Source organism: Lipophrys pholis (assembly GCF_963383615.2).
Source record: "Lipophrys pholis genome assembly, chromosome: 4".
NCBI classification, from domain to species: domain Eukaryota; kingdom Metazoa; phylum Chordata; class Actinopteri; order Blenniiformes; family Blenniidae; genus Lipophrys; species Lipophrys pholis.
The window spans coordinates 11765961-11786833 of NC_137637.1; the positions used below are offsets into that span (position 1 = coordinate 11765961).

The window sequence follows — 20873 nt, forward strand, 5'->3', positions numbered from 1 at the left end:
ATCATCATTATTAAATAATTTCTCTTCTGGGATTAATGAAGTACTGTATTTCTGTTGTATTCCGATTATCCATCCATCCATCCATCCATCCATTCAATCCATACATCCATCCATCCATCCATCCATCCATAGATTTGGAGGTGCTGATCTCAACTGCTTCACACTCAGCGGTGAACTGTTCAAATCAACGCTGGAGGCCCTCATGTGATGCCGCCAGAAGGACAACATTATCCACAAAAAGTTATCAATTTCTCCGAGGTGTGAATGTGACTGTGTGTGGCTGTCTGTCTCACTATTATATGTTTGTTCTGTGATGGACTGGTGACCTGTCCAGGGTGCATCCTACCCTCCTCCATAGTTAGCTGGGATTGGCTTTAGTGGCCTGCGACCCCCAACAAGATTAAAGCAGTATAGAAGATACATGGACGGATGCGTGATAAATCCAAAGGTACCTTCAAACACCTCAGTGTACCCATGGAAGTTTAATAATTGCTTTTCAACAAACTTGAGAATTGTTAGATTTTATCTCAGGGGTAGAAGGTAACATGACTCACATGCTCACTTGTATTCTTAAATGACTTTCCACTGTTCCAACAGTCCCCGAAGCGCCGCTGCGTGCACACACACACACACACACACACACACACACACACACACACACACACACACACACACACACACACACACACACACACACAAAGTTTAACTCTTGGTAACTAGTTATTAGTTCCCCCCCTTGATCATTTTTATATTCCCTCCCCCGTAGAAACTGTAGTGCTTATTTTCTACCTGTATTACGGTAAAACATGGACGCCCCGTCAGTGAGAACTGAGAGCATCCTGGAGAGACTGGCACTGTTTGGGTGAGTGAACATTCACTTTTCCCTTCTTCTCGGAGCTTTTTGCTCAGTGACTGTCGTTGAAACAGCCTCCACAGTGTGTGTGTATGAGAGTGGATGCCTGTCGTTTTGTTGTGGCGTCGTAGTGTTTGTCGGGGTTGCGACAACCAAACACGAGGAAACGTGCGTTAGCATGCTGCACTGGAGCTAACGACGAACTGTACAAAAAGACGATTAAATGTGAAAAATGTGGACAAAAGCGTTATTGCGGAGAATGGACGCGTCGTACATTATGTGTGTGAGGTTGTCTGGTTGATTACGGGCAGATTAGAGGTAAATAAACACATCACTTTTTGTATGTGGCAGACAGTAAGTATAAGAAGTTTTGCTCGTGTACGTCCAGATTTGTTTATTCTATCGCTGTTTTTATTAAAATAATTGCTTATCTATATATGAGAATAATGCCGAAGATTCTTGCATTTGACTGTACGCTCATACACAGTAAAATTCATTTTAAGAATGAGCGTAATGTGACTTAAATAAGCTCAAAATATGTAAATGTGTAGATTTTTGAATGGAGTCTGGTGCGAGGATCTCTAAGCGAACATAATGCAAACCGGAAACTGTTTGTAATTGATAGTTTTCTCAAGTTTAGGAAGGTATAGCTGTCCGAAGTGTTTCCAAAAAGCTGTGTTTACAGTCAGATGTGCGTGTGCGCAGTCATCCAGCAGGTGGCGCCCTGCAGTCAACATGCAGCTTGACACAACGTGGAGGAATTCATGGTAACTCTCATCATGATGCTCACAGGTCTGGATTTCATCTCCACTCATCATGATCACCCCTGCGTTTGACCTGAGCCAGGACACGGACTTCCTGATCCTCAGCCTCCGGGTTCCCTACACCAGAACGTCAGAGTTCGACCTTTACATCGACGGAACAGATTTCAAATTCTACGCAAAGCCTTATTTTCTGAGGCGAGTTTACTGTAAACACACGCATTGATGTGGCTGTTTGCATGTCGAGCCACGTGCATTGAACTGAAATTTACTTTTATTTTTTAGACTAACTCTCCCTGGGCGGATTGTGGAGGATGGGCGGGAAAAGGCCAAATTTGACATTGATAAAGGTAGGCTGCAAGATGACATGATGTATGAATACTGGCAGAGAAACAGTGTGACTTGTTAAACCGTGAGCGAGCACTGGCAGCTGTTTCATTCCATTTTGGCAGCACTTCATCTTTTGTCTGGAAATCTAAGTGATGTACTATATCTTGATTTCACACAAACTGTTTTTTTTGGGTTTTTTTTGAATCTCTCTCCACATTAAGATTTAATCACTTCTGAATGAGACGAGCAAGATTGATCATCGAGGGGGCCACAAAAAGTTAAGGCTCTCGAATAGAGGTCCAATTTGTACCCCAAAATTTAACAAAATCTGAGAAGTGAAGCCAATAAATTACATTAAATTCTAACTGAATGAGTTCAAAAAAAGCTTATTGAATTTAATTGATCTTTCCATCATAACATTTTGTAAATTACTTTCTGGGTGCAGACACATATGGAAGCCTAAAAGTGTCAAAATTAAGTATTTGAATACATTATTAAATAATACTTAAACGTGTCATTAATTTAATAACATACCAATTAATTAATGTTAAAAAAATTATCATTTCACTAGTTATGTTTTTACAACATTAAATTAATTGGTAATTTAATGAATGGATGACACATTTATGTATTTAATTCCAATTCTAATTAATTAATGATGCATATAAATGCTTATTTAATGGTATATTTGTTTATTTAATTTTGGCACTTTTAGTCCTGTCAGAGAGATAGATTTGGAGCATCTGATGTCTTTCACCTATTTGATAACAGAAAAAACAAATGCATTGTTTTATTCTGTTTTCAAAGGTTTAACTTTGAAAGCAATCAGGGTTTTTTTGTAGTTTCAGCAGAGATCAACAGATACACTTTATCAGTTTTTTCAAATGAAAATGAAAAACTTTGGTTGCATTTTGGATGTCCGATTACTTCTGAGCTTCTGGAAACGTAACTTTTTGAAAACTTTGGGCTCCGTCTCAATGGAAACGGGGAAAAACAAAGGGTATTGTTCTCTGCTTGTGTATGTGTGTAGTTTCATTGCAAAACCAACAGCACCCACTTGTGGGCTAAAGTGAGTTTCTGTGGAAACGGACATAGTTTTCAAAATGTTGTCGCCTCAACGTAAAACTTTATTGATACAAAAACGCAACTTGTGTTTACACTTGGAATGTTATGTAAATGGAGCATCAGTATTTTGAGCTACAGATCATACACCTTGTGTAGATGAGTAGGGAAACAGCTTTAACATTCTCAATTTAAAATGGAACGGAGCATAAAGACAGTCATTTGAAGGCAGAGAGATCTTCAGCTTAAAAAGATTTCAGTAGCTGAATGAGGTTTGACCTGAATTTATTGGTTTCAGATCAGCTGATCAGACTCAGTTCAACCACCTTTTGGCTGCGCCCCCTGATTTAAACCTTAGAAACTAAACAGCTCTCATTAGTGATGCATTTTCACTTGACCATGGCAACTGCTTCTGAAAAAAGAGAATCTATACGGGGATTGTAGCAAGTATGAGCACATTTTGTGGAGAGAAAGCACACTCTGGCTTGCTCACACACTTGAAACTGTCTTAAAATACGAAAACCTGCGCATAGATTTGATTTCAGTAGTCGATTTCTCACACTACAGTTCAGGAACTTTTCACCTTTGGTAATGTCCTGAAAGTGAATAAGAAACTGTAGAAACATGCTTCCTTCATCATGAAATTCTATTTGCCACCACAATATGAAGTGAAAACATAGAAGAGCAATTTTAAAACGCTGCGGACATATAGTACTAACGAATCCTGCATGTCCACAAGTTCCTCCACTGTATTTATATGTAATAAACAACCGCAATACAAATGGTCAAATCAATTTTTAGAAAATGGTTTCCTATCGATATGCTCTTTCATCATTAGCTACAGTCACGACATTTTCAAAAGTTGTTTCATGCTTCTTGTTCACTGAGGTGGTCCAAATGGTGCCGTGTCAACCAACTTGAACCCAAACAGATAAAAGTCCTCTCACATCTACCAGCGTCCTGCTTCGAGCTAATCAATTTGTTTCGGTTTCAGTTAGGAAATGCTTGACTTGACCAGCTGATAGAAGTAGAATTAAAAGCAAAACAAAAGTAACACAAAGAATTTGCTGTAATCAGAGTACATGTTTATTATTGGACATACAAGGTCAATGACTATCGTCGAGATGGATGGGAATGTCATCGGAGAAATGATCACAGGGTTTTGTTTTGGCTGCAGTGCAACGTTTTGACGAAAGGATCCGGTGAATAGTGAGTTCCACACCCGAATGCGATGTTTGTAGTAACTACCAAAATGAAGAGTTTCAAAGGCGGGGCCTCCCTCGGAGAATCGTTCTCCTTTTTCCAAACAGACCACCAAAGTAGGAGAATGGGAACTGAAACAGTGTGTGAAACATGTTGCTACTTAAACCTGCTTGTGGGTCTTCAAGGCAAAGCAAGGAAAGGATGGCACATGTCTGACAGCTGCTTCACGTCCAGCTGCAAGGAGGGAACATTTAAAAATGGTTAAACCAAGTGAGTTTCCATGACTGGAGATGAAGAGCTTTCTCTCCGTGTGGGCAGAGTTTTAACAAAGCCTGCAAAGGCAGCGAGGAAAAAAAGGATGTTGTTAAACCAAATGCATGAGTAGCTTTTAATTAGTTTGCTTAGATCTGGGGCCGTTGTCCTCCATGTTTTACTTTTCTCCCGATTGCAACATGCCTGATTGCAATGAGGGGTTTGTTCTTGGGGTTTTTAACAAGCTTGGCGATGACATCATCATGGTTTTCTGAAGCAGGGAGACGTGGAAAAGATGCAGGTCAGTGGCCCTTGAGGACGGAAGTTGGACTCCCCTGGTTTAGATGTTTAGAAGTCTACTGCCCCGTTTACATGATGTTTTCAAGTGGAAACGGAAAACTATAGAGGGGCCGTTCACATGTCAACGTAGCTCGAAATGCAACTTTTTGAAAATGGGTCTCAAAGTGGAGCTTTTCCAGAAGTCTGTCTCCATGGAAACTTTTGAAAACGTTATGACTCTGTCGCTGTGCAAATGGGGGGAAATGCAATTTTTCTGAAACGCTGCTATTGTACATATACATACTACTGTAGTGAATAGTTCTTCTGCACTTGCATGAGTCGATGGACGATAACAAACATGGCGGCCTCCAGAGTGTCATGTCTCCCAGTCCACATACGGACATCCTTTTCAAAACATTGCTGTGTACACACAGAACTTTTCTGAAACGAAAATGTAAAGACAATACGTCTTCACTTGTTGCATCATTGTAGTTTAAAGGGGACATATCACGTAAAATTCACTTTCTAATGGTTTTCCTACAGTAATATGTGTCCCCATACCCGGGAACGACACTCCAGAAGGGAAGAAAGTCTGTCGTCTCTATCTCTGGCTTTTTTGTTATTTTCTAAAGTGTGTGCTCCAATAAGCGAGTTGGAAAGCAAGCCCTGTGTAGCATCACCAGGGTTTCTTAGCCAACCCCAATCCAGGTAGACCCTGCCTCTGACCCGCCCCACAACCAGGGCGCTCCGCATGCGCTCCGTTTTTTGCCCTCGCTACTGCTGCAGGTAAACAAACATGCTGAAGATACGGGCATTCATATGCCTTTATATTACTTTTCGAAGCACCAGGCTGGTTAGTTCACAACAGCCAAGGCCACGTTTATATTTATTTATTTATTTATTTTTTATTGTGAGGTATTGTTTATGTCTGCAAAGTTGTGCTGGTAGAGACTGAAGAGCAAATGTAGGTTTTGCAGAGTCTGAGGTATGTGGGTCAGATTCGGGTTCAAATTGGTTTGGTTGAACAGCGTTTCTCCGTGACATAGCGGCAGATAGAAGGTAAACAATACCGCATGGCACCAGGGGAAGAAGCACTTCCTCCTCCTCCCAAGATGGGCATGTGGGGCGGAGCCAGTCCAGCTCGCCGAAACCCAGCAGATTCTGAATGCGGCTCGAATGATCGAATATTCAACTGGCTGAAAATCAAGGACAAGCTGGGTCACACCAGGCTCTCCAGAAAGCCAGGTCATGAGCCAATCAGTACACTCAGTTGTGTTGAGGCTCGGAGACTTCTACCATGGTCAATGTTTATCCCTGCAGATCTGAGACTGGACAGTCCCTTGTGGATGTTGTCTGCTCTGAAGCTCACACCATTCATTAGGCCGCACTGGGGCGGTTGTTAGTGCTGTCGCTTCACAGCAAGAAGGTCGTGGGTTCAAACACAGGGCCTCTCTGTGTGGAGTTTGCAGGTTCTCCCTGTGTGTGTAGGTTTTCTCCGGTTTCCCCAACAGTCCCAAAAACATGCACTGGGGCTCCCTGAGCAAGACCTCCCTTAGCCCCCCCAGCTCTCCGGGACACACTTGGAAAAATAGATTATTAATCTCAATTTGGTTCTCCTGGCTAAATAATAATTCACTATTTCACCAAAATGTTGAAACCATCTTTGGAGGCTGGATCCTTACTAACAGTACCATAAAAAGGTCATTCAAACATAATTATATAGTTTATACCTTTTGTTGTTGTTGGTTTCAGTTGAACATTATCAAATAGGTGTTTTGTATGCGTGATGTGCAAAACTGTCATATCGTCTCAATTTTCCCTCCACATATAGAAAGCTCACTTGAAAACAGAAATGTTTGTTCTCTCTTCGTCAGCGCTCATCAAAGCTCCCAGTCGGTTTTTGTTTGGACCTGTGAACTTTTGGGTTTGTAAGCACAGTAGTGGGCTCTGCTCCTCCTCCGTGTGATAAAATCTAATCTCTGTTATCTGTATCGTCATCTTAAACACGGCTTAGTTTCAGGGATTTCTTGGACGTTTTATAGAATCTCAATCTAACAACATTTTTTTTTCCCGAGCACGTCTGAAACATTGATGAATCGTTTGTTGCCTGAGCTCAGGACGAAGTCCACTCAATCCAGGCAACAATTATAACGCCTCGGTATGAGCTAGATAAATCATCAAGTGGCACCTCATGGCTCACATCCTCATCCTGTGCTCCCCGCAAGCCAATTTCCAGAAATCAATAAATTATTGGTTTCACAAGTAATGGAGGAAGGAAGGTCATTTAAACCACATTTGAAGTTGATGTAAATTGTAGTACTTTTATTAAATGTGATAAACTTGGTTCTCTTTACCTAAGTTCCGAGTAGTAGTAATGATTGGGCTCATTTTGGTCTGGATGGTTATCTTTAATGTAAACCTCAATAACGTTGAGGGTTGAAGTTTGTTCTGAAAGCACACATACATTTTTGTTAGTGGTTTTAATATTGCTCTGTCATACTTAACATTTTTAATTGTTATGAGAAAAACTCCAGAATTAATTCAAAAGTACCGTTTTTGGCATTTTTTATTTCGAAGGTCCTGCAGTGAGAACAAAACTAGTGGATCATTTGGTTTACCAATGACAATTTCAACAAAGACACATTTAAAATTTGAACGTTTTGCAGAAATATCAATTTAAAAACTATAAGAATATATTTTTGTCAGTATGTTAGCAACTGTCCACTATATTACGCCTCTGTTTATACAATTATGTTTCAAGTGAAAGCGTGTAGTTTTTGTGTCTTTGTTTTCAGAAAAGCTTTGCGTTTCCACGGCAACGTTCTGAAAATGATGTCCGTTTCCATAGAAACAGCAGAAATGTTTTCATGAAACCACACACACATGCGGCAGTGAACAATACGCTATAAACACCAACAATGGCGAGTACATGGACATTCGTTTGGATTGACGACAAAGTTGAATTCATATTACAGGTAAATCAACTATAGATTAAATAAGCGACATTTCAGAAAAAGGTGCGTTTTTCCCATTTTTAAAAAGTTCCACCTTGGGAGCTGTTTTTAAAAAGTTGAGGTTTTCAGTGACTCTGAGCACCGTTGTCGTGTAAACAGACCCCCAAACGTGGAGTAAACGGCCTCAGTCAGCCCCTTTTGATATCAAAACTAAGTAGTTTCTTGGTAAAGTTGACAGCGTTTAGTTTTAAGTTGTCTGCTTGAATCGATTTGTGAATTAAGTCAATATTAACAGCTTAACCAACCCAGCTCTATTGTTGAGAAAGTCTTTTACAATCGGGATGTTTTAGGACACTTAAGAAACAAGTTCTAACTCTTCTTGAGTGGTTTTTATGTGTACTAGATACCTGGCAGGCTCTGTACTTACTTGTCTTTACATCACTGCTTTTGGTTTTTGAGTTTATCACAGAAAGTGGAGCCTCTTTGTGTCCTGGTGACCAGTCAGTCCTACTCTCAGAATAGATGTACAAACTGGGTTGCAGGAGCTGTCAGCGATTGATCCTTGGGGTGTCTTAAGTCTGTGCTTCAGTCAGTCAGCCGTGGTAAATTAACCTAACTGATCATGTTATTTCATCTCGTTTAAAGGGCCACTGGAACCATCTGTAGTGTCCTAATGATTATAGCCTGCAGGCTCCCTGTAATAGGTCTTCTTCCTCGGCGACTGTAGCGGCCCATGTGGGATTTTCTTCAACTCTTTAACGAGCAAATCATAATGACTATTGGCGGGACGCTCATGATGGTACACTACTTTCCGTCGCTGTGATCTGTCTTTGACATTCTGTGGAACGCAATCAGTTGTAATGAAGTCGTCTTTAACCGAGGCGTCCGCCTTATGGACTCTGACACCTCTTTGCCCGTCTGTCAGCACGTCCCCGGTTAACACACTGCGTCTAAATAAGCCTCTAACATCTGCTAATAAAGCTCGGCTAATGAGTGTCCTTGTTTAGACTTATAATGAGCAATCATTAAGATCCCACTTCCAGGCGCTCTCTCTTCATTCTGCAACTCGAGCAATTAGTCAGCTTCCATTGTAAAGCACTTCTGAGCCGTAACACTCGGCTGGGTCGAGATTTTATGAGGTCTTTAGGCAACCGTGGGATTATCTCTGCGGTGTGGCCAAGTCACTGAAGCCATCAATCGTGCTCTGCCTCTTTAGTTTTAATAGCAGCTCCTTAAGCTTAAAGTAATGCGTGTGCAGATGGCCTCATTGATCAGTGATAATTTATTGATTAAAGATGCTTAATTCTAATCTGGTTTCAGTGATCAATCTGTTTGAATGTGCATTTCAAAGACCCCATCCGATCCGTGCTTTATGATGTTTATCAATCAGTGTGAATTCTCTGATGTAAGTTTGACAAAACAAAACAATAAAGCATGTCATTAGATGGCATTTCCTGCTCTGCTTTTCTTTGAGAAAGGTTTTACTGCCGGATGCCAGATAGGATCCTTTTACTGCAGAGTAGGTCTACAGTCCAGTTGCTTCAGAGCTCGATATTCATAACTTGTCGTGTTTCACGTTACAACAAAGTCAGAAAAAACAGTATGGACTCGTCTTGTGAAGAGGCTCTTGCATCAGTTGTTTCTAAATACAAATTGAAACATTAAACTGTATGTGACATCGAAACAGTCAAACAATTTCAACATTTTATGAAAACATTACAAAACATTTTGTTACACGAAATCTTACGTTGTGTTCTATGTGTCTGTTTACATGACAACCGGTGCTTCAATCCACTGAATCCTGCTTATGAAAACTCTGTGACTCTGTCTCCATGGAAACGGGACGGGGGGGTAACTGTTTGCTGCTACAGCGTATGCGGACCACGGCTGTACTAAAATGTTTTTTTGCACATGCACAAGTAGAGGGACAATAATAACAAAGGCAGCCTCCAGAGTGTCTTGACTCCCAGTCCACATTCTCCTTGGACTCACTAGTTCTATAGTTGAGAGTCACCGTAGTAGTAATCGACTTCACCTGTGTGAATGTCCGTGTACTCGCCTTTGTTGATGCTTCTACTATATCGTTCTCTGTGCACATAAAAGTGTTTTTATTACAACAGCAACTAACACCGACTAATGGCGCTACATTAAAAACATCGTTTTCAGAGTTTTTGCCACAAACAGATATTGTTTTTAAAATATTGGCGTGTAAATGCAAAACTTTCCTGAAACAAAAATGCAAAAATGATTCGTTTTCACTTAAAATGTTGTTGTGTAAACAGGGCCTAAAACACAATGTCACACAGTGGGTAGGACCTTGAAGTTTGGATACCAACTAAAAGGAGGATTGAATTGTTGGTACTTCACAGTTTAGAGACACACCTCGGAGCCAATTTGAGCCAATTGGAAATGTTTTCCCAGCCCCTTGTGAAGTTCCAAATCATGCTCGTCGTCCTCACTGCTCTGAAATCAAAGTTTCACACAGCACTGAGAAACTGATTGCATTTCTTTCATCTACAAACTGGAGCTCAGGTATTCACCTGTAAGAAATATCTTTGAAAGAAGGTTAAAAACACACAAAAAATGTGTGACACAAACCGCTGTTACCTCTGAATTGGTTCCTTTTTGCAGGTTTTCTCCTGATAAGTTTTGCTTTCCTCGGTCGGTTTTTTCCCTTTTATTTAAATGTAAACAGCAAAGATATAACAGTGTTAAAGTTATGCTTCACAAATACTATTGAATTCATTTAAATTTAAATGAGAAGGAATGTGTTCAGGTTTAGTACAAATGGTACGATTTAACTGTAAATATTTTCATATTTTATTCCATTTTTCTTCTCTTCTTGGAAGTATGTGGATATAAACTGTTTTCCCTCAATAGTGCAGTCACAGAAACACATTTATGTGACCAATCATAAGTTTGCTGTAGCTTTAGCAAACATATCTTGTATTGGTCATTTAAGACTTTAATTAAAAAGCAATTCTACATCATAGATTTCACTCATGCTTTTGTGGGTTTTTTTTGCAAAACGTCTCCAGTTTAATCTAACGACCTCTGCACAAACAAAGTATTTTGAATAAAATGCATGTTGATAAATGAGAAGATTCTAATGATTGGTTTTGATGTCTTCATGCTCTGCCCTGTTGTAGGTCTCTTCACCCTCCATGTCCCCAAGCAGACCCCCGGAGAGCACTTTGAGGGGCTTCAGATGCTGACGAGCCTCCTCGCTCCAAAAGGTTCGCGCTCGGCCAAACCGCTGGTGGAAGACATGAGTGGAGGCAAGTCCGATTTATTTGTTTGAATTTAAATGCAGCAGGTAGGAGACGAGACATGGACCTTGAATTTACTGGGGGTTGTTAACATTTCTAAAGAATGCAGCGAGAGTGTGGCAGATAATGAAGAGGAAGACGAAGAGGAGTTTGACTGGCAGGTGGAGCAGGAGGTTTATGAGGAGACGTCCGAGGCGGAGCTCGGGGCGCTGCACAAATATGGCTTCGGCAGTCAGAGGTCCGGAGTCTTCACAAGACTGCAGGTAGGACCAAACCTGGAGTCTGATTATGTTTGTTCCTACTTATCATTTGAATTAATTTCGGTCCTCAAAAGTGAATATTTATTTTTACAGTCTTCCATTAAATACAAGCAAATATGAAAAACATGAGGACGAATAGAAATTTTAATTATAATCAATGGGAGAGTACATTGCTCTGTCTCCAGTAGTTTGCTCTTCAGCCTCGTCTACATGGCAACGATTCAAGTGACAACGCTTAGTTTTTGCATTTTTCCTTCAGAAAAGTTGCTTGTTTATACAACGACTTTTTAAAAACATTCTGTTTACATGCAAAATTATGTTTTCATGTAGGGCCACAGGGAGCCGTGACACTCCAGAGACCGCCATTGTTGTTATTGTCCATCTACTCGCGCATGTGCAGAAGAACTGTTTCCTACGGCCGTGGTTCACATGCGCAGTAGCAGTGTATCAGAAAAGTTACATTTCCCCCGTTTACATGGAGACGCCATTTGAGCGTTTTCCCTGGTTTCCACATAGTCAGCCAGTGTTTTAAAGAAGTTCCACCCTGGGAGTTTTTATCAAAAACATGCATCTTCAGTGGCCCCGAGCAGCTTTGTCGCGTGAAGAGACTCTCAAAACGCTCCCAAAGTTTTCCCTTTTTACTTGTAAACAAAGCCTAATTAAGGCGTAAATGTAATTCATGAAAATGAAGTATTTACCCCACATTGGGTTTCTTTATAGCCTCATTTGTTACAGTTCCCACCATGTCCACCCAGTTTGTGCTTTGTCCAAGCCCTTACCTGTACACTACAGCAGGATATTCTGACCTTGACCAATCGATTTGACTTAGAATTTAACCACTTTTTCTATCAATGAAATCATAAAATAATGCATATCTTCACATTTTCTTTTTAACTAAGAAGTTGGTAAAGTCAGATTTCCATGCTGTTGCTGTGCTGGCAGGAAGAACTCGGCGACGTGATCGACCTGAAGAACCCAGAGGGGACGTCGGCGGCAGAGAGGAGGCGGGCCCGGCTGGAGGCAGAGACATCCGCCTTCTCACCTGACCATTACCTGTAAGCTCAGCAAAGCTGAATCCTGACATCAAGCCTTTCTTTGCCCAAATGCTGTTTCCATCTGCTGACACCTTGTCATTGCAGGGCGGATTTATTTGAGGATGATGAGATAACAGGGCTGCTGAAATTCAAGCCGTGGTGGACAAAGCTGAGTCCTCCGACAGAGCAGCAGGGAGAGTCTGGTGAGTTCAACACATCCTGTCACAACCTGTGAAAATGAGATCTTTTACCCATTATACCTATATTTGGCTGCCCATCTTGGCTGGCAAAGAGACCTAAAGACAAAGATAGAAACAAATATAGACATCCAATGATACAATAAAACATTTTTAAAAGAAAGTAGTGTTTACAGTGATTATATTTTATGAAGCAACTTGATAAAGGCTAAAAGCAACTGCAGAGATCCTTCATTGTTGGTTGTATGGTGTTTGTGGATTTAATGAAGAAAGTTTTCAGGACTGTAACAGATGATTTGAGTCATTTGCAGCAGAAAACTGAAATGAGAAGCAAATAAAGGAGATACAGGCTTTAGGTATGACCTGAATGATGAATCTACTGGAACGTAGAATATTGAGAAGGGACTGTAGATATAGAGTTTTCCCAGCAAGAGAGGGACAGATGAGCAGGAAGACAGGCAGTAGTGCTGAATGCTGAATGTAGCTCCAGTCGTGAAGTGGATCGCAGCACTGCAAATAGCTTGGGAAGGAGAGTTTTTAAAGCAGATCTGTATATTAAACCACTATAATCTAAGATTGGGAGAACTGTCATTTGAGCCAGAGGTTGTTTGGCTGATGTGAAAAATGTGACGTATGTATTTAGATTCCCCAGTGTTTAAAAGCTGGGTAAAAGACGTAGACAGGTTTCATGTCCAACACAATGCAAAATAAAGAGGTTCTGAAACAAAAAGGGAGTGAAACTAAGTGAAAAGGTCCTCGTCCATCGCTGTGAGCCCGCTGTTGAGGTTTGGCATTGTTGCATGATGACTTAATTTTAGCAAACACAAAAAAATTGTAAGCTTAATTGTTATATGAAGTGTTTTTTTTTTTTTTTTAAGATAAACAGATCTGCAATAACTTGCAAAAGGAAAATAAATCAAATCGTATATACAATTTGTCATTTAGTTTCCTTTAAAGTTAGTTTCCTTTAAACTTTTGAAGTTAAACTTTGTTTATTGGGCTTTTTCAGCAGACTATGTTCAAACACATACGTATATGATGAAAAAAGTACATAACGTGAGTCAACTTTAATCACGGTAAAAAGAGCAAAACAGATAAACAATCAAAGAAAGCACACACAGGAAAAACCCAAAGGAAAAGGAAAAAAACATCAGTCTTAACAAAGATAAAAGAAAATGTGGAACATGTTAAGACCTGCAGTACCAAGCCCACCTTGGTCAGTCACATGCTTCACTTTTCCTTTTGTCAAATTTCCCAGAAAGGTCAATGAAATACTATAATTTATGTTTCGAGCAATTATTTGAGGGGAGATTTGTTTTTTACAGGCCTAAGTCAAGAGTATTACTCTAGACGTGTCTAAAGTAGAGAACCTGTGAGTTTTCCTTTGTGTTTTCTAGTTGAACACCTTCATTCTTCATTCATAAAATGTCACACACATTGAGTTACATATCCCCTGTTAGTAAATGTGTATTAGTACTCCCTAATCTTTCCAACTCTGCAGTGACACCAGGCTACCAGAAGGTGGCATAAGGTTGCAGAAATAGCGGAGCAATTATGCATTTGTTGACCAAATTAAACTCCACTTGGTGATCATCTTACTGCTCCCCTGAGCACTATTTCAAAGATTTCCCCAAATCTTAATTGAAATATGCTGCACGCGGCCCCACAGACAAGAATCTCATCGCTGTGCTTTGTGTCTGACCGACACAGACGCTTTTCTCTGACAATATATGAATTCCCAAAGGACACATTTGTCTTTTCACCAGCTCCCCTCCCTCCTGCTTCTAAAGGAAGGACAGAGTCAGCTTGTCGGCTCCACGCTGAAGTGCCCGAGGGCGATCCAGGCAGGAAAGACACTCTCCATTATGAGGGGGTGAACTTGGACCTTTTCTAATCACCACAAGTCTCTGCTGCCTGTTGACCGGTCTGAGGGAGACGGCTGACTGGAGATGACTTAACGACCGATATATGCCGATTGAGATGTGCTGCGTGTCGTCTCCAGACTTAAAGCAGCGTCTTCCACTGGAGTGATATGTGATGAACCAAAGCTCTGCCATCCGGCTCCGTCCTCGCAGTCTGCTAATTCCTGCACTGTTTAAGCAGGCCCTCTTCTCACAGCTACAGCTTACGTGTGTTGTACTCTTAAGAGAGGATTTAGATTAAACAGATAGCCTTATCGCGAGACGGAGTGCTGCTGCCGGCTTCTGTCTGTCTGTGTGTGTGTGTGTCTCTCTCTCTCTCTGTGTGTGTGTGTGTGTCTCTCTCTCTCTGTGTGTGTGTGTGTGTGTGTGTGTGTGTGTGTGTGTGTGTGTGTGTGTGTGTGTGTGTGTGTGTGTGTGTGTGTGTGTGTGTGTGTGTGTGTGTGTGTGTGTGTGTGTGTGTGTGTGTGTGTGTGTGTGTGTGTGTGTGTGTGTGTGTGTGTGTGTGTGTGTGTGTGTGTGTGTGTGTGTGTGTGTGTGTGTGTGTGTGTGTGCGCGCGTGCGTGCGCACTTGACAAGTTGCCATCACTCAGGCTATGCAGAGGCCATTAGCATCAGCTTCAGTTTAGCCTGCGTGGAGCATTACCCCCCCCCCCCCCCCCCCCACTGGCCCCCTCGCCTCATTCTGCATTCTAAGACAGAGTGGCTCAGTCGGGAGCCAGGGCATAGATAAATGGGTCAAATTAAACTTAATGGCTTGATTGACAGCCGGAATAGCATTAGCCCCAGCTTAGTGTGAAGAACGACATCGGTCATGAGATGTAAGCTGCTTGCCGCCGTCTGATCTTAACTATTCACTGTACATTTTGCACAGAAAACTACATCTTCTATAGCAGCGGTGTCAAACACATTTCAGTTCAAGGGCCACAACAGCCCAACATCATCTTGAGTGTAAAAAAACATTCCAGAATAACCTTTAAAATGTAACTTTAATGTTTTCTTTTGTTGTGGCGCAGAGGTTCCGTGATAAAAATGGCGATATTTTCACAAGACTAAACAATTGGGTCGGACAGTTACTGCAGTCTCAACATAAAGCAAATTTTAATGAAACTCTCTGTTGCAAAACACAATGAAATATCCCCCAAATCTTCCCCTGCAGCTGCTGCATTATGCGTTTTTTCAAACTTACAGCATAGCTTTGAGGCTAATGCTTAGTTTGCTAACTTCCAGGCAGCATCACTGATATCTCAGCTGGGCTCAGTGTTGTGGTGTGTCCTCGACTGTCAAAACATTTGTGTAAAAAAAAAACTAAACAAACTTTTCTGTGAAGTTTCTACAATTTGCTTGATGGTTTGGTGCGCTGGATTAGAGTTTCTTGCGTGCCAGTTTTGGCTCACTGGCCTTATGTTTGAGACCCCTGTTCTATAGGCTTTTAGACGCCCCCCCCCCCCCCCCCCCCCTTTCACTTCTGCTCAGGCTGTCAGATATGTCACCTGACAGATGGATGTGGACACAAGTGCTAATGAAGTAGAAAGTGCCCCCCTTTGTGCTCTCCGGTGTCGAGGCCAGGACTCTGACACGCCACAGCTGTCCACAGGAGTCCTGCATTATTGCACCGGACCAGCTAAACAGCCTCGATGGCTCGGTGCTCCGTCTGCCTGCTGCCTCTATGAAGCAGCTCCGTTTAAAACCAGTTGGCTTTTGTCACTGCCCAACCCATAGTTTACAGTTTGGGTAGACCGATCCTTAAACACGCCAAAATTAACGGTGACTGTCACGCAAGGTGACTCCTTGACCTCTACCGTCTGCGGATTCCCGCGAGAGCTCTCCAGAATCTCAGTCGCGCTTTTGACCAAGCATATTTGCTCCGTGCCATCAGGCCATCTGGACTTGTAGAGAGCAGCCACGAGCCAAGCTGCCGCTCCAACTGGAGGAATTAGGTCAGAAATTAATTTGCAATCAGCAGAAGCCCTCATACGCGGCGCGCTAATGCCCACTGGAATTGACTGGCTGGGTGGTGGAGACGAATGGCCGCGGCGCTGGGTAAATCCATCAAGTCTGCAGAGCTGATTGAAGATCCGTCAGTGTCGCCTGGCTGCTGTGTCGGAGGCTCTGCTTCTCTACAGACTTGGCATTTTGTCTTTGGATATTCAGTTTAATTGAATGTGTTTGTGCTACATTTGCAGATTTGCTGTCTCATATACAATTTAATACCGGATAGGTCTTAACTCTCATTCTTTTATTCTTCCGGAGTCCCTGCGGTATGGTTTCTGCATGTTTGAGAGGCTCCAGGTGCACATATCTGTTGCTTTTTACTCTGTGAGTTCACGTCTCAGTTGTGCGTCTTATATTTATATTGCCATCCCCTGTCTCGACGTGTGTGAAGAACACGAGCAGATGTGGGTGCACATGTGCACGGATCATTGTGTCCGCTTGGCCTTGCTCTCCCTCTGCAGCTGTACAACGAGGGGGGGTGGGGGGGTTCAGGTACCATCTAAAACCCTGACGTAATGCAGCAGGAATCTCCTTCGCAGCAGAGCTGAGCCGCGCGCCCATTGCATCCGGGGAGATCGCTGCGAAGCGCTGCAAGCGTGAACACACACACACACACACGTAGTGTGTGCACGCTCGGCCAATACACACCTCGCTCATCGGGGGCTTCAGAGCATGCAGCGAGAGGAATCGGTTTCAGCTGTTTTATAAGCTGCTTGGAGGAGGGAGCGGGGAAACTGTTGAGTTACAGCGCTCTGCTGCAGACATTTCGGCGTGCCCTTCAATACTGAACGATGCAGATTGTGTGAATGGGATTGAAGTGTGTTTGCGTCGCCCCATTAGGCTTGCTACTGATCCCCCATTAAGCAGATGTCTGTTTGAAAAGGCAACAGTTAGTGAATTTTCAGGAGCACAGAAGGAGACGTCTTTCAGATCATTTCATGTGACTGAGCCCTGTAGACCAGGGGTCTCAAGTTCCTGGCCCGCGGGCCAATTGCGGCCCGCAGGACGATATTTTGTGGCTACCACCTTGATATAAAAGTATAATATTAATGCGGCTTGCGAGGGGAGTGGACCTCCGACATTGCCAACCAGCCAGCTCCCGCCCGCCGTCCTTCGTCGGGGCTAGGCTAAGCTACACCGGCTTCATGCGCTCCACGCTTGCAACAACAGCACGGTGTGTAATGAACAGCCAGACAGCAGTCACCTTTTTAGAGCTCGCCACCCCGGTACTTTCTACCATCTTCAAATGCCATGATCACAAGCACAAAATGAAAGGCGACTGCTACTGGTTGCAGCAAATGCCTGAAGTTTGACAATGTGATGTCTGTTGTTGTGAAATGCATCAACCAAATCCGATCCAGGGGCTTTAAACACAGGAGGTTCCGTGTTCTTTAAGAAGAAATAGAATGAAACAAACTCACAACAGCTTTAAAATTGTTGCGAGCCATGTACAAGAAGAACTCAAGAAGATGAGCTTATCTTTTATGCCTGCTGTAAGCGGCATTGGCTTTTATTTTGACATTTTTACCAACAGGAACACCATGGCAGGAGGACACTACACAGAAAACTCCTCTTCACTCCCGGTTGTCAACTTACAACTAATAAACTAAAATGACTAACTACATGAACTAAACAACAAAAATACAACACAACACAACCATTACCAACACTACAAACCTAATATAACCCCTAATAATTACATCTAAAACACGACGAACAGAAACTCCCATAATGCATTGCAGTGATCAGCTCCGTGATTGCTACATATTATTAAAACGGCGGATATATGCTTGAGATCAGGGGTTTTAGAACCGTGAGTGGTGTGGCTTTCAATGTCCTTTAGTTGTTGTGTGAGTCCCTATTATTTAGAGTTAAGAGAGTGTTTGCCGCTCTCTGTGGCTGTGAGTGTCAGCATGAAGCATCATTTCTCCACACGTAGTGACGATCGGCACTCTCATGCCGTATTGGTCATATACTCTGCTTCGCACACACTGCTGGTTTTGTTGACTGGATTTATTGAAATGTGGCACTCACACAGCCGTGGCTGCCCAGAGCTCACAGCTTCAGACTGCCGCTGCAATCCCATGTTCTTCGCGCCACTATTGTTGCGTAATGACGTTACCTCCCTGCGTCGTTCGCAGCCCCGCCTACATTTTACCGCTCTTTCTGGCGTGGGACCGCGCAGCACACTTGGTCTGGGTTCACTTTGCCTTACCGGACCGTACCATTGTCCATTCCATACATGTTTAGAAGAAATCATTAAAACTGTTATTAATGACGTTTGAGGATTTTTTGTACAACTTTTTTTGTGGAATCCCTGATGCAGCCCAGCCTCACCCTGACTCTGCCTCCAGCGGCCCCCAGGTAAATTGAGTTTGAGACCCCTGCTGTAGATTGTTACCACACATGACTGTTGCTTGTAGATTTGTGGGGCCGTTTTGTCGGCCAACTGTCAGATGCAGTTTACATGGCAGACTGATGTGCATCCACATTTCAGAAATCCACCTCAACGGGACAAAAAAGGAAAAGCTGAGAACTTCTTGATCTCTGTGTGGTATTTTTGATAGATTCTCATGTGTCTGTCCATTGAACCATGTGCAGAGCTTATTCCAGCTGACGTGGGCAGAGGCCAGTCTACAGGGACAAGGCTGACAAAGAGACGCATTATTACTCCATGACATGCTTACTGATGGCTAATTCAGAGTCTCCAATTAATAAAAGAAGTAGGACTTTGCATGTTCTCCTTTCTGCCTGCATGGATATTCTCATTGTCTTCAAGCTTTCATGCCCCACAAGCCAAACTCAACTGTTCCAGATCAACTGAGAGATGTAATGTAGGTTTTGTCCTGTACACCTCCAACTGAAGACAACCAGACACCTTAATCAGATGAAGAAACCATCTTCTGATAAGGGTGGTCCATAAATGAATCTGCTCCACACTCCTCACCCTTTGTGACAGACAGTTGCAATGAATGTATTTTGTTAGCTTATATTGGTGATTTTCTTTCTATGTTAACATGAAGAGTCGATGATCTCATAGTGAGAATGTTCCTGGATCGATTTGGAGAGCTTTCTGTCTGGAAGTTTCCTGTTTTCCCCGTGTATTTGTAATGATGCTCTGTGAGTACTCCAGCTTCCTCCCTCAGTCTGGGCGTGTATGAGGTGAATCAGTGTTTCCAAACTCAATATTTTCAAGTACAGACAGGGAACAGGAAAACAACACCACCCCCATGGAAACACAGGAAAACACAACTTTTCTGAAACGCTGTGACTGTGCATGTGCCCCACGACTGAACCGCTAGTGGCTCAACATGTAAACTACATCATTTTCAGACGTCGTTTTACAAATGTTGCCGTGCAAGAGCGGAAAAAAAACCCTGATGCGTTTTCACTTCAACCGTTCTCCTGTTTTGTCAGTTTTCGTGACAACGGCTCTTTTTGAGAACAGCTTCCAGTGTGCGACATTTTCTAAACGCACTAGATCACTTCTCCATTTGAACAGGGAAAACACACACACACACACACACACACACACACACACACACACACACACACACACACACACACACACACACACACACACACACACACACACACACACACACACACACTGTGGCTGCAGGTAAAAGTTGATCTGCACGTTTGAGTCGATCCACAACACTAACGTTGTCTGGTTCCAGGGTGAGTTTGTGCAGCTCACTCTTTTGACTTTATCCACTGTTTTGTCAAAGTGCACATTCACTACACCATCCTCTGTGTTTCAGTGTGTATCATTTTTAAAAAATGTTGCTGTGGCGTTACAATTTCCAGTCCATTGTTGTAGTGCAACACGGCCTGTGTGTGGTTGTCTGTGTTTCTCTGGTGACCTATCCAGGGTGTACCTTGCCTTTCGCTCATTCTAAGCTTGAGATCAATTCCATCCCCCTAAGTTATATGGATCTGTATTGAAGATGAATGGTAAACCTGCATCTCTGCCTCCTGGCTTGACTCCCTATTTAGTACGGCAGCCTCACTACTGCTGCCATCTGTTTACAGTCCATTTCATACCTGCTGGTGTGTCTGATGAGTCTGAGAGACATGCACTCCTCCAGCTAGGTTGGTTAGTTTCCCTACATGAAGTGAGCGAGCCATCATTTCCTGTAAAAGACCATTGAGTCAGACTTGGAGGTGCTTCACACTTGGCTGCAAAGTGTTCCAGTGTGTGCTTGAGGCACTGGTGCAATGGTGCCAGAAAGAACGTCATCCACAATAAGCCGAGGCTCCCATTAATTTATGCTTATGTTAAAATTAAATACGCAAGGCATAAAAATCACAAGCATTGATATCAAATCAGATATAATCAGGCGGCTGTCTAATTACATGAACTCTTTGTAATATCGCCTAACTTCAACTGAGATTTGTTTCAATATGAAAAAGTCATTGGAAAACTATTGTTGTCCTCTTGACATTACAGTGTTGTACTATATTTATAATGATGGTAATATGGCAAGGGGGAGATTAAAAAT

General features: G+C 42.5%; 1 protein-coding gene across 2 annotated transcripts in view; it reads left to right on the forward strand.

Annotated features, from left to right (window-relative positions):
- Positions 1–796: 796 nt before the first annotated feature.
- Positions 797–20873, forward strand: part of shq1 (SHQ1, H/ACA ribonucleoprotein assembly factor) — a 50964-nt gene continuing 30887 nt past the window's right edge. Inside the window, exons 1-7 of one of the 2 annotated variants that reach the window (XM_080460825.1) lie at positions 797–862; positions 1646–1812; positions 1900–1964; positions 10844–10972; positions 11066–11226; positions 12166–12278; positions 12363–12460. In XM_080460825.1, coding sequence (XP_080316951.1) covers positions 1670–1812; positions 1900–1964; positions 10844–10972; positions 11066–11226; positions 12166–12278; positions 12363–12460 — 709 coding nt within the window. In that variant the 5' untranslated portion in view covers positions 797–862; positions 1646–1669. Of the gene's footprint in view, positions 863–1558; positions 1813–1899; positions 1965–10843; positions 10973–11065; positions 11227–12165; positions 12279–12362; positions 12461–20873 lie in introns of both variants that reach the window. The other variant, XM_080460826.1, reaches the window with a different exon arrangement.